The sequence below is a fragment of the Oxyura jamaicensis genome (genome assembly GCF_011077185.1).
Source record: "Oxyura jamaicensis isolate SHBP4307 breed ruddy duck chromosome 18 unlocalized genomic scaffold, BPBGC_Ojam_1.0 oxy18_random_OJ166, whole genome shotgun sequence".
Classification (NCBI taxonomy): domain Eukaryota; kingdom Metazoa; phylum Chordata; class Aves; order Anseriformes; family Anatidae; genus Oxyura; species Oxyura jamaicensis.
This window is the reverse complement of record NW_023304480.1, coordinates 162,081-175,267: the sequence shown is the minus strand read 5'-3', so window position 1 is coordinate 175,267 and position 13,187 is coordinate 162,081. Positions and strand designations below refer to the sequence as shown.

Below are 13,187 nucleotides of genomic sequence, written 5' to 3'. Positions count from 1 at the left end.
GTACCGGGGGTACCCCAGGGGGCACGTGGTGCCCATCGAGGTGCCGGGTGCCTGGGGACCGCCAGCCATGGGCTGCAACCATCTCTCGTCCCCAGATTGACTCGTGCGAGGCGCTGTGTGAGGAGGTGTCGGGGTTCGCCAACACCTGCGTGTTCGGGGGGTGGCTGCAGAGCGACTGCCGCCCCTTCAAGCAGGCGCTGCTGAGCGCCATCAGGAGACGGGGCCTGGTGCTCAAGCAGTACCTCACCAACCTCGTCACAAGCAGGTAGGGGACGGGCCGTGGGGACGGGGCACTCCTGAGCACCCACGGGCACTGTGGCCAGGGGCAGGGCTGGCCCTGCAGGGACGGAGCTACCAGCGATGTGTGCTGCAGAGCGAGCCCCAGGCGTGCACGGGGCTGCCCCGAGCCCCGCTGAGCTCCCCTGCCTTCTGCCCAGCCTGCAGGAGCTCGAAGGCTTCATCAAAGAAGCCACTGCTGGCTTGAGTAAGCCTGTGGAAGAGGGAGACTACGATGGGCTGGTGGAGGTGATGGGGCACCTGATGAGGGTAAAAGACAGGCAGGCCACCACCGACGGCATGTTCGAGCCCCTGAAGGAGACGATTGCGCTGCTCAGCACTTACGGAGAGGAGATGCCCGAGGAGATTCACCTGCAGCTCCAAGTGAGTTGCTCGAGGCGTCAGGGCTGGGCAGGGGCTCTGCGGGGCCGGGCTGTGACGCGGCGCTCGCTGCAGGAACTCCCCGAGCACTGGGACAACACCAAGAAGCTCTCCTTCCGCGTGAAGCAGAACGTGGCGCCCCTGCAAACAAACGAGGTCAACATCATCCGCAGGAAATGCCAGCAATTCGAGGTGCCCGCGCGGGTCTGGGAAAGGGATGGGGGCGAGCCCGCAGCTGCTCGGGAACACCCCTGTGCTCTCCCTGGGCCACCAGCCCCATGGCCCCCGCTCCAGCAAGACTCTGTGTGCCCTGCAGGTCCAGCAGCAGGCCTTCAGGGAGAAGTTCCGGGAAAAAGCCCCCTTTTTGTACACTGACCCGGACCCCTACAAATCCCTGAACAAGGTAGGGAAGGGGAGGATGTCGGGGCAGGGGCTGGGCCCTATGGAGGGCGATGCCTGCCCGTGCCACCCTGCTCAGCCCTGCAGGCAGGTTCTGGCCCCGATGCACTGCAGTGAGTGCTGGAGGATGGTGCTGCCCCCGGGGAAGGACACACGTCCCCAGGCAGGATGCACGGCCTCCGGCTGAGCCCTTTTCTTCCCCTCCACTAGCAACAGAAAAGCATCGCCGCCATGGAGATTGAGGTGGCTGCCCTGTCCAAGTCAGCCGGGCTGTTTGAAGTGGCAGTGCCGGAGTACAAACAGCTCAAAGCATGCCACAGGGAAGTGCGTTTGCTGAAGCAGCTCTGGGACATGATCGTCCTGGTACGTGCTGCCGTCTGCGAGCCGGAGGAGCGGGGGCACGGGGAGTAAAGCAAGCTCCATGTGCGTGCCGGGCTGGCTCCATCATGGGGCTGAGCTGCCCTGCAGCCACCGATGGCCTCGCACCCTGAGGAGCACTCGCTGCCCGGAGGGGTGGGATGCAGGGCAGTTTTCCAGTGTCAGTGCATTTCTGCTGGTGCGGGTGGCGTGCGGGCGCTGCTGGCGCGGCTCCTCGTCCCGGGCAGGGATGCTCCTGCTGAGCGCGTCCTGTAACGGGGTGTTCCCAACTTCAGGTTAACACGAGCATTGATGACTGGAAGACCACCAGGTGGAAGGATATCAACGTTGAGCAGATGGATATTGACTGCAAGAAATTCTCTAAAGACATTCGGAGCTTGGATAAGGAGATGAGAAGCTGGGACGCGTTCACAGGGCTGGACAACAGCATGAAGAACATGATTACATCCCTGCGCGCGGTGAACGAGCTGCAGAACCCGGCCATCAGGGACCGGCACTGGCACGAGCTGATGCAAGCGACCAAGGTGTGCCCCAGAGGGTCCCCAGCTCTGCTCCCCTGGGGGAAGCATGCAGGCTGCATTGGGGTGGCTGTGCACAAGTGTTTGTGCAGGCTCTTTAAACATTTGTGTTAAGGAGCTGCTCTGGGGAGCCTGCGGGGGGGGTGTCTGTGCCCAACGGTGCCAATTTTGCTGCAGGTGAACTTCACCATGTCTGAGGACACAACCCTCGCGGATCTGCTGCAGCTGAACCTGCACAAGTTTGAGGATGAGGTTCGTGGCATCGTGGACAAAGCTGTGAAAGAGTCAGGGATGGAGAAGGTACGGCAATCACGGCTCGGTTCGTTCCCGGTTTGCTGAGAGCCCCGTGCTCAAGCACGGCTCTGCAGCTATGGGCACTCGTGCTCCTGCTGCCAAGAGCTGGAGCCCACGTGCAGCGTGGCCCCGGCAGCTCATGCTCTGGAGGTGGCTTTCACACGGCTGCCCTGCCTTCCCACGGGGCCCTGCCAGGGTTTGCCCTTGGTGCGCGGAGCTCAGCTCATGCTCACGCTTGCTCTAAAGGTGCTGAGCACCCTGAACACTACGTGGGCGACGATGCAGTTCGAACATGAGCCCCACGCCAGGACGGGCATCATGCTTCTCAAGTCAGACAAGGTGCTCATCGAGACGCTGGAGGACAACCAAGTGCAGCTGCAGAACCTGATGACCTCCAAGTACCTAGCCTTCTTCCTTCAGGAGGTGTCGGGCTGGCAGCAGAAGCTGTCTACCACCGACTCCGTTATCAGCATCTGGTTTGAGGTGCAGAGGACGTGGTGTCACCTGGAGAGCATCTTCATTGGCTCTGAAGACATCCGCAGCCAACTGCCAGAGGACTCCAAGCAGTTTGATTCTATCGATAAGGATTTCAAAGTGAGAAACCCAGCCCTTCCTGCGCCCCCACGAGCTTGTTGCCGGTTCAGATACCGCTGAATCCTTTTTCATCTCACAGGAACTAATGGCCGATGCAGTAAAAACTCCCAACGTGATTGAAGCTACCAACAAACCTGGTCTCTACAACAAGCTAGAAGCATTGCAGAAAAGGTGGGTTCAAGTCATCCTGATGAAGCATTGTGGAGCCTCCACTGACTACTCTGAGGCCAAAGAGGCGTTTAATTTCTCCAGCAGTCAGAGTGACGTCTACTTCAACATAACAATAACTTTTCAGAGATTAAAAAACAAAACTTTTTTTTAACTGTATTTTTTTCTCTTCCTGGTTTCCTGTTAGACTGGCCATCTGCGAGAAGGCTTTGGCTGAATACCTCGAGACAAAACGGCTGGCCTTCCCCAGATTCTACTTCGTTTCCTCTGCAGACCTGCTCGATATTTTGTCTAACGGAAATGAGCCCGTTGAGGTATGGGCTGGATGCAAAGCCTGGAGGCTAGTCCGGCATCTCTGATGTGCTGACTTCTTACAGCAGTTGTAAAATGCTCTGACAGACAAAAGAGCATCCCTAGTACGCCGCTTCTCAGGGATGCAGCGCCCTGATCGGTACAGGCGTTAACCGAGGCTGTAGAATAGCGCTCTGTGGTGGTTCAGGTACAGCCAAGTCCTTTTTCATGACTGCTGTCGTGCCTCTGTTCTTAGGTGTCCCGTCACCTGTCGAAGCTGTTTGACAGTCTTGCTAAACTGAAGTTCAAGATGAGTCCTGACAAAAAGCCCCTGAAGGCTGCCCTGGGGATGTTCAGCAAGGAAGAGGAGTACGTGCCTCTGGACCAGGAGTGCGACTTAACCGGGCAGGTCAGTGAGGTCTGCTGCAGGTCTCTGCCTGGGGGTAGAGCTGTGCAGGCTCAGGATCGAGACAAGCCTTCTGCTTGTTGTGCAGTAGTAGACAGGCAGCAGTTTTAAAACGCTTCCATAAAGGTTTTCATAAATAAATAAATAAATAGGACCCACACCACAGGTATAGAACGGAGCTGCAGCAATGTCAGAGAATATGAAAACAAGCTGGCCTTGCAGCCCTCAGGCAGGGGGGGTTCCCCTGGTGTGCAGTCCCCAGGGCCATGGGGGACAGTCCCCCTCTGCGCTGCTCCCTGTCTGTGATGTCCCCGCGCCCCACCTTGGGGCAGCCGGGGCACAGGACGGCGTCTCCCGTCCCTGTCCAGAGCAAGAGGCCACTTGTGGTGTGCCAGCTGCTGAGGAGCCTGCGGCCAGCAGGCAGCTCCGCGATAGCAGCTGGCGGGGGGAGCTGCACGCAGCCAGGACAGAAAAGGGCCGCCGAAGGCTCGCTCAGAGTTGGCTGCTCGTGCCAGGTTGAGGTGTGGCTGAACCGCGTGCTGGCCAGCATGCGCTCCACGCTGCGACAGCTGATCCCTGAGGCCGTGGTGACCTACGAGGAGAAGCCGCGGGAGCAGTGGGTGTTCGACTACCCGGCGCAGGTGGGGAGCTGCCTGGGGCCGAGCTGAGGGGTGCAGGGGAGCTGCCGCAGGGGTGGGTACGATGCAGGAACCGGGGCTGCTGCTTCCCACGGCACGGGTCCTGAAACGGGACAGCAGCAATCTGCTTCTGCGCAGGCAGCAGATTGCAGGGCATGGGAAGCCAGGTGTTGCACATCAGTGCTGAGCTGCTGCAGCCTGGCTCCTTTAAAATGCTGGCCGAGTGTGGGAACAGTCAGTAATTTACACAAAAATCTGGTGACCTGCCCAAGTCTGGGAGGAGGAGCACAAGGCAGCGAGGACAAGGCACGTCCCAGGCCGCGGTGGGGATGGCTCATTTCCCTTTATTGCCGCATTTTGTCGCTATGATTTGTTGCAGGTTGCTCTGACATGCACCCAGATCTGGTGGACCACAGAAGTTGGCATTGCATTTTCAAGGCTGGAGGAAGGCTATGAAAATGCAATTAAGGATTATAACAAAAAGCAGGTTTGCATCCCTGGGACCTTGTCCTGCGGCCCCTCCCTGCTCTCAGCAGGCCGAGGTGTCACAGGAAAGTACGACGCCGTTTTCTGTTGATCATTTCTTTCCTTCCTCAGATCGCTCAGCTGAATGCGCTGATTTCACTACTCATTGGAAACCTAACTGCAGGAGACAGAATGAAGATCATGACGATCTGTACCATAGACGTGCACGCCAGAGACGTGGTGGCCAAAATGATCCTCGCCAAGGTAGAAGTTACAAGCTGGTGTTTTCCCTGCTTGCTTTCTTGGCACTTCTGAGCGAAGTTTTTCTTGTTATTCTTTTATGTTCTGATACTTTCAAAGTATCCAAACTGTGAGAAGGCACAAAGAAGGTAAAAAGGTGCAGAGTTCGGGGTACCTGGGAGCAGGGGGCAGCAGCACGGCAGGGCTCACACCGCGCTGGGTCTCAGCCGTGCCAGGAGCGCGAAGCTCCGGGGGGTGGCAGGGTCCCAGCCACGCGGCTGCTGCCTGGGACCTCCTGGTGGCACGGGCTCAGGCAGTGACCCTGAGCAGCGACCCTGAGCCCCAGTGGAGTTACTGCGGGCGTTCCTTACCCAAAGCCACTGTGGTTCCATGCTGGGACCCAGTCTGAGATGCTGCCTCAGGGGAAGGAGTGCTAAAGGCAGGGCAAGGAGCAGCTCTGCTGGTTCCCGTGGCACTGGGGGGGAGCAGAGAGCCAGGGTCCCCGGGGCGGGCGGGCTGTGGGCGCGCGCTCCCCGTCAGGAGGTGGCGGCTGCCCCGCAGGTGGAGAGCGCCCAGGCGTTCACCTGGCAGTCCCAGCTGCGGCACCGCTGGGACGAGGGCAAGAGGCACTGCTACGCCAACATCTGCGACGCGCAGCTGCAGTACTCCTACGAGTACCTGGGGAACACCCCGCGGCTGGTCATCACCCCGCTGACCGACCGGTAGGGCTCGGCTCCCCGCACCCCCGTGGGCTCAGCTCCACAGGGGGCATCGGCAGCGCTGAGCCCCCCTGGCCTCACCCCAGGTGCTACATCACCCTGACGCAGTCCCTGCACCTCTTCATGGGGGGGGGCCCCCGCCGGCCCTGCGGGCACCGGGAAAACGGAGACCACCAAGGACCTGGGCCGGGCAGTGGGCATGATGGTCTACGTCTTCAACTGCTCCGAGCAGATGGACTACAAGGTATGGCCATGGGGAGCAGGCGGTGGCACCAGGCGAGAGCCGTCCTCCAGGACAAGGGGAGACTTTCAGGAGGCACCCCTGCAGCATGCCCCCCACCTCCAGCTGCAGTGCCCTGCACTGATGCCTGAAGCCAGGCTGGGACCTTGGTCTCTTCTCCCCCAGCTCAGCTGCCAGCGAGGGATGTGGGTCCAGGCAGCTGCTGCTGGGCTGTCCCAGGGGAGCTGGGGGTGGCTTCCCGAGAGAGCAGCACAAAGCACAAGAGCTTCGTAACAAATCCCCAGACTGCAGCCTTCTTGGGAAGGCTCCGTGTCTCTGAAGCCTCTCTCCTTTGCTTTGATCTCCAGTCCTGTGGCAATATCTACAAAGGGCTTGCTCAGACTGGAGCCTGGGGCTGTTTCGATGAATTCAATCGCATCGCGGTGGAGGTTTTGTCGGTGATTGCTGTGCAGGTAGGTGCCCTCCGTACAAAGCCATGCCACAGTGCCTCCCGGTATGGGACGAGTCCATCGGGCTTTCCAGTCTGAATTCCCAGCTCGTGCACTGAACTTGCCTCAAGTTAAACCCGACTTTCAGAGGGGCCCTTTGCAGCCATTGTCTGCTCTGTGTTGCTGCGGGGGGCTCACGGCGGGGAGCGTGGCCACGCGGGGTCTCTGGGCACGGTTATGAGCAGCCAGCCCCAGCGAGCACTGGCAGCAGCGACCCGCGGGGCTGTCCGCACTAACACATCTGCTCGCCTGCCCAGGTGAAATGCGTCCAAGATGCGATTCGTGCCAAAAAGAAAACATTCAATTTTCTTGGAGAGACAATAGCGCTGGTCCCGTCGGTCGGACTGTTCATCACGATGAACCCTGGCTACGCAGGGCGGACAGAACTGCCTGAAAACTTAAAAGCTCTGTTCAGGTACCTGCAGGCACATGACCCACCCTTAACCAGCAACCTTCACAGCGTTTACCTGTGTTGTAGCACATCGCTAATACGGACAGAGTCTTTACTAATGCAAGTGAGGACGCCCGTGTCCCTGTGCCCTGGTGTAGGAGACCTTGGCACCCCGTGGCTGGGGGCGGTCGGGGGCTGCAGGGCTCGGCTGCTCAGCATGCCGGGGAGGAGGCTCGGGGCAGCTCACTGCCACCTCCAGCTACGTAGCAGGGACTTGCAGAGAGGACAGAGCCAGGCTCTTGGAGGTGCTCTGTGGAGACGGCTGGAACAAGCTGCAGCAAGAGAAATTCAACTGAGAATAATGGAGAAAAGCTCCCCGTGGGGGTGGTCAAGCACAGGAAGGGGAGGCCCAGGGGTGCTGTGGGACCTCTGTCCTTGGAGGAACTCAGACCTCAACCAGAGCAGCCCCAGGTGACCCGATGCAGCTTTGACGTGAGCCCTGCCTGCAGCAAGAGGCTGGGCCAGAGACCCCCCGAGACCCCACCCAGCCAAGTTTACTGCCTAATTCCGTAACACGAACAGCAGCAGTGAATGATTTACATCGAAAACTGGGGTGCAGGTTTTTTCTGGCTGCGGGAGGGCGAGGGGGGCTTGTGGCTGTGTGCACAGCTCTGCTAACCCGCCGCCGCTCTCCTCCAGACCCTGTGCCATGGTTGTCCCAGACTTTGAGCTTATCTGCGAAATCATGCTAGTTGCAGAAGGTTTTATTGATGCCAAGCTTCTAGCAAGAAAGTTCATTACTTTGTACACACTCTGCAAAGAGCTGCTGTCTAAACAGGTAATTTAGCCATATCCATGGTTCTTTAAGTGAAAGAGTTAATCTAAATTTCAACCCCGAGAGACAGCTTAAAAATTTATCAGCCGGCAGTGATGTGCTGGCTTGTGCTCTGTGAAGTTCATGTCTATGGCTGGACGAGATCCACTCCACACGAGTGTGTCATATGGCATATTTCTGCCTTATGGAAGAAATCAAGAAGTTCAAAAATAGAATAGAGCATAGCCAGTTAAGGCACGAGCATCCAGATGTTCTGCATCCCAGCAGAAGGGATTTACAAGCGAGGATGTACGACAGACTGCCATTCATCCCTCGGCTGACTGGGGCTGGTCTTGTAAATAAGCTCACTTCAGGGCAGCCTGCTGGGCACTGTGTAGATGACCTGGGTGTGGGGCGAAATGAAAATGAAGCCCTAACATTTTGCCACCACCCGGCAGGACCACTACGACTGGGGCCTGCGGGCCATCAAGTCTGTGCTGGTGGTAGCGGGCTCCTTGAAGAGGGGGGACCCCGGCCGCGCTGAGGACCAGGTTCTGATGAGAGCTTTGCGAGACTTCAACGTCCCCAAGATCGTAACAGATGACCTGCCCGTGTTCATGGGGCTGATTGGAGACCTGTTCCCTGCTCTGGACGTCCCCAGGAAGAGGGATCTGAACTTTGAGAAGGTGGGGGCGCAGGCACAGCCGTGAGGGTGGGAGAGGTGGAGGCACACGCAAGGCTGGGGCATGAGCCCGGCCCCGGCCGCACAGCACCGCGGGGGTGCTGGCAGCTCCCTGGGGTCTTGCTGGGGCTGAGCCAGCTCTGCGTGGTCAGCGCCTGCTCTCCCTCCCAGATCATTAAGCAGTCCGTGCTGGAGCTGAAGCTGCAGGCGGAGGAGAGCTTCGTGCTGAAGGTGGTGCAGTTGGAGGAGCTGCTGCAAGTGAGGCACTCCGTCTTTGTCATCGGCAACGCCGGCTGCGGCAAGTCCCAGGTAGTGGCCACGCGCGTCCCCGAGGTCTGCAGCAGCCTTGCCTGGGGCTGCCCGGACCTGGGCACGCTGCAGCGGATGGCAGCGAGGAGAAGGCGGTCGAAGGCTCCGGGTGCCCTTGCAGGTGCAGCAGGCGCCACTGCACAGGTCTCCTCTCCCGCAGGTGCTGAGGTCGCTCAACAAGACTTACCGGAACATGAAGCAGAAGCCAGTCACTGTGGACCTCGACCCAAAAGCTGTGACCTGCGATGAGCTCTTTGGGATTATTCATCCAGCTACGCGGGAGTGGAAGGACGGTGAGACAGCAAGGCTGGCACGGGCGGTCACATGAAGGGTGGCACCTGGCACGTACGGGCAGCAAACGAGCAGTGGGCACACAAGCAAACGCCCTCTGAGATGCATTTCTGAGAATACTTGTCTGTGAGCGGTGTCAGCAGCGGGAAGCCTCTCCTTGGGGCTCTTTGCTGGAGCAATGGGGAGAGGAGGGAGGGCAGGAGTGCACAGGGGAAGCACCAGCGCAGTGTGTCCCCCCCCCCAGCAAGCGCTGCAGTGACCCACGCGTCTCTTTGCGGCAGGCCTGTTTTCTTCAACGATGCGTGACCTGGCCAATATCACGCATAAGGGGCCCAAGTGGATCATCCTCGATGGAGATATTGACCCCATGTGGATCGAGTCCCTGAACACAGTCATGGATGACAATAAGGTTGGTGCCCTCACACCCGGGGAGCTTTGCTTGTGAAGTCAGCTTGCATTCATGCCTGCTCCCCAAAACTGGAGCTCTCCCCCCCATGATGGGCCACTTCCCTCAGGTTCTCACCTTGGCCAGCAATGAGCGCATCCCCCTCAACCCCACCATGCGGCTGCTCTTCGAGATCAGCCACCTGCGGACCGCCACGCCAGCCACAGTGTCCCGGGCAGGAATCCTCTACATCAACCCTGCGGACCTGGGCTGGAACCCGTGAGCATGGGGACGGGGATGGGGACAGGGATGGGGACAAGGACAGGGATGGGACGGGTGGGCACCAGCCCCTGCGCCCGCCTGCAGCCCTGCCCATCCCTTCCACAGCGTTGTGACCAGCTGGATCGAGAAGAGGACCGTGCAGTCTGAGAAGGCCAATCTGATGATCCTGTTCGACAAGTACCTGCCCGTGTGTCTCGAAAAGCTCAAGTTTGGGTTCAAGAAGATCACCCCCATCCCTGAGATCACGGTGATACAGATGATCCTGTACCTGCTGGAGTGCCTTCTGACGCCGCAGAACACCCCGCCGGACTCTCCCCGTGAGCTGTACGAGCTCTACTTTGTTTTCGCCTGCACCTGGGCCTTCGGTGGGGCCATGTTCCAGGACCAGGTACGGCCCCGCTGCGCCCGCCGGCGAGAGCCTCGCGCCTGCTTCCTCCCGCGGCCACGTCCCTGCGGGAAGGAAGACGCCTCGATGGCCAGCTTCGGAGCTTTTCTCTGTTTGGTTCCTTGCAGCTCGTGGATTACCGTGTGGAGTTCAGCAAGTGGTGGGTGAACGAGTTCAAAACCATCAAGTTTCCTTCTCAGGGGACAATTTTTGACTATTACGTTGATTCTGAAACAAAGAAATTCATGCCGTGGACTGAAAAAGTGCCAGCGTTCAAACTCGATCCTGAAGTCCCTTTGCAGGTACTTCCCACAGACTGTCTGCATTTGCATGTTTTATTTGTTTATTACCCAGTGGTGTTTCCCCCAAGCAACCGTGGGCAAGAGCACGCATCTGCAGCGGCGCAGGTACCGGGGCTGCCCCTGCCGCGGCGCGCTGTGCAGGAGGACGGCGTCAGGCACAGCCCGGGGCTTGCTGCCTCCTGGTTTACTTCCACGTAGACCTCAGTGCGAGCTGCAAGTTGCAACTCTTCTTTTTCAGTTTCACTCTAACATGTGGCTTTACAGATTTTCATGAAATAATTATAACTATTACCTGAATGCAAAATGCACTTAAAAAATTATTTGCATATATCTTTTGAAATGCTGTGATGAGGGAGGGATGGTTTCATCAAAGATGTCAGGGAAAAGGGAGATGTCTTGGCTGGACTGGGCAGGGACACAGGCAAGTTTCAGGAGCTGTGCTGTGTTGTTTTGTTTTGATGGCATGTTCTTCTGACAGCTCCTATTCTGGGTCAGAAAGTTCTTACAATGACCAAGCACCTGAGACCTTTTGCTGTAGAGAGGGAGCAGATTAGTACGGCAGGACGGCATCTTTGGTTAGAGCAGGTGCCGGGAGAACCCGACAGCGGTCCCGAGGGATCTGCAGGCAGACAGCTCGGCAGCGAGCTCTGCGGGACCAGCAGCATGACTTCCTATCCCCAGGCCTCCATGGTGCACACGACGGAGACCATTCGCATTCGCTACTTCATGGACATGCTGATGGAGAAGAAGTGGCCAGTGATGCTGGTGGGGAACGCGGGGACGGGGAAATCGGTGCTAATGTGGGACAAGCTGGAAGCTCTCAGCACAGACGAGTACCTCGTGCAGTCCGTGCCCTTTAACTTCTACACCACCTCGGCCATGCTGCAGGGTAAGAGCTGGCCACAGCCAGCCCCGTGCTGGGGGGACCCCGCAGCATTGCCCCACTGCAAACCTTCTCCTTCCACTGCAGCCATCCTGGAGAAGCCCCTGGAGAAAAAATCGGGGAGGAACTACGGTCCGCCGGGGACCAAGAGACTCATCTACTTCATCGACGACATGAACATGCCCGAGGTAGACAAGTACGGCACCGTGGCACCGCACACGCTCATCCGGCAGCACATGGACCACGGGCACTGGTAGGTGGCCGGCAGGCGGCACGGCCGCTGTGGCTCGGTGATGCTCGGCCCAGGGGTGCGTGCCGTGGCACCGCCGTCAGGCCAATCCCTCCCATCCTGGTGGAGGACCCGCAGCCGTGTCCCTGCTCGCGCTGCCTCTGGTGTCACACAGCCAGCAGAGGCGAGCAGCCCCGCTCAGCCCAGCAGCAGCTGCTGGGAAGACTTTGGCAGAGGATTTAGGAAAACTGGCAGCTATCCCAAACCCCGCAGACCCATCCAAAGCAAATAGCCCCTGGCTGGGACCCCCCGTGTGGCACATAGGGTTTGTTGGGAAGCAAGGAGGGGGTGACAAGTGCCAAATGCTGCAGGGTGTGCTTGGGGTGCGGGGAAGTCTTGGCACAGAGCACTGCCAAGAGCGCTGCCAGGCTTCACCAAGCACCGGGGAAGTGGGCACCTCTGCTCCCGCGTCCCCAGCAGAGAGCAGAGGGGCTGGTGGGGCTGGAGGAATGTGCCCCAGGGGAAACATCACCGTGACGGCCCTGGCACAGGTACGACAGGAACAAACTGACCCTGAAGGACATTCACAACTGCCAGTATGTGGCCTGCATGAACCCCACCGCAGGGTCCTTTACCATCGACTCCAGGCTGCAGGTACGCAGGGCCCGCAGTGCTGGGGGCCGTGCCCAGCAGTGCCTCTCTCCTGGGACAGCGGCTGCTCCCCAGCCCGGGGCCGGAGCCCACGCGGGGTTGGAGAGCCCCGTGGTGCTGGCTGGCTCCGTCGGCCTCTGCAGGGCAATGCTCCCGCTGAGTCTCTGCTTCTTGCTGCAGCGACACTTCTGCGTCTTCGCCGTGAGCTTTCCTGGCCATGAAGCACTGCTGACCATTTACAGCGCCATCCTCACGCAGCACCTGGCCCTGCAGAAGGTGCCGGTGGCTGTGCAGAGGCTGCAGGCCCAGCTGGTGGCGGCAGCGCTGGGTGAGCCCCTGCCTCCTGGGGTGGGGAGGGCAGCGCGCGGCAGCCCCTGCGTCGCGTGCCCTGTGCCTGGGTCCCGGCAGCAGGGCAGCACCGAGCAAAGGAAGCCTCGCCTGCCCCCTTTCTCCAATTTACGCTCAGAATGCAGCAGTGTCCCTAGGAGTTGTGCTGCTGACGTCTCGGGAATCACGGGGTGGGGGTAGCACCGAGCGAGGCGCGGCCACCCCGCGGTCCCCGGGCTCTGCCCACCCGCTCACCCCGTGTCCTGCCCACAGCCCTGCACCAGCGGGTCACCTCCACCTTCTTGCCCACGGCCATCAAGTTCCACTACCTCTTCAACCTCCGGGACCTCTCCAACATATTCCAGGTACCGGTGGGGCCGTTCCCTTTAAAACACACTTAGTCCATGCTTTCCTGTGCTGTATGTCCTTGTAGGTACCCCAACCTTTTCCCAAAGCTGAGTTCTTAAACCCTGAGTAGCAGCAAAGTAAAGCTAGAGGACTGAGGGATGTGCGTGTTTGCCAGGGCTTGCTGTTCTCCACCCCCGAATGCCTGAAGAGCCCCATTGACCTGGTGCGGCTCTGGCTCCACGAAGCTGAGCGGGTCTATGGAGACAAGCTCATTGACGAAAAGGATCAAAAAAGCTTTGGGAAAATGCTAACCGACACCTGTAAAAAATTCTTTGATGTAAGTTGTGCTGGAAAACAAGGGAGCGTCCCAGCCCAACGGGGCTGCGTGGCAGGCTGAGCTCAGCCGGAGCGC

General features: G+C 59.2%; 1 protein-coding gene across 1 annotated transcript in view; it reads left to right on the top strand.

Moving 5' to 3' along the window:
* Positions 1-13,187, top strand: part of DNAH17 (dynein axonemal heavy chain 17) — a 35,758-nt gene that overhangs the window by 7,386 nt on the left and 15,185 nt on the right. The window contains 33 exon segments of the mRNA XM_035312585.1: positions 96-265; positions 438-660; positions 733-849; positions 974-1,060; positions 1,267-1,419; positions 1,710-1,958; positions 2,130-2,252; positions 2,493-2,840; positions 2,920-3,011; positions 3,196-3,322; positions 3,556-3,708; positions 4,221-4,346; positions 4,723-4,830; positions 4,941-5,072; positions 5,610-5,770; positions 5,854-5,893; positions 5,895-6,011; positions 6,356-6,460; positions 6,754-6,911; positions 7,587-7,725; positions 8,160-8,387; positions 8,555-8,692; positions 8,853-8,985; positions 9,265-9,392; positions 9,499-9,647; positions 9,756-10,038; positions 10,164-10,337; positions 11,019-11,226; positions 11,308-11,473; positions 12,001-12,103; positions 12,281-12,428; positions 12,701-12,792; positions 12,951-13,112. Of these exon segments, the coding sequence (XP_035168476.1) occupies positions 96-265; positions 438-660; positions 733-849; positions 974-1,060; positions 1,267-1,419; positions 1,710-1,958; positions 2,130-2,252; positions 2,493-2,840; positions 2,920-3,011; positions 3,196-3,322; positions 3,556-3,708; positions 4,221-4,346; positions 4,723-4,830; positions 4,941-5,072; positions 5,610-5,770; positions 5,854-5,893; positions 5,895-6,011; positions 6,356-6,460; positions 6,754-6,911; positions 7,587-7,725; positions 8,160-8,387; positions 8,555-8,692; positions 8,853-8,985; positions 9,265-9,392; positions 9,499-9,647; positions 9,756-10,038; positions 10,164-10,337; positions 11,019-11,226; positions 11,308-11,473; positions 12,001-12,103; positions 12,281-12,428; positions 12,701-12,792; positions 12,951-13,112 (5,040 nt within the window).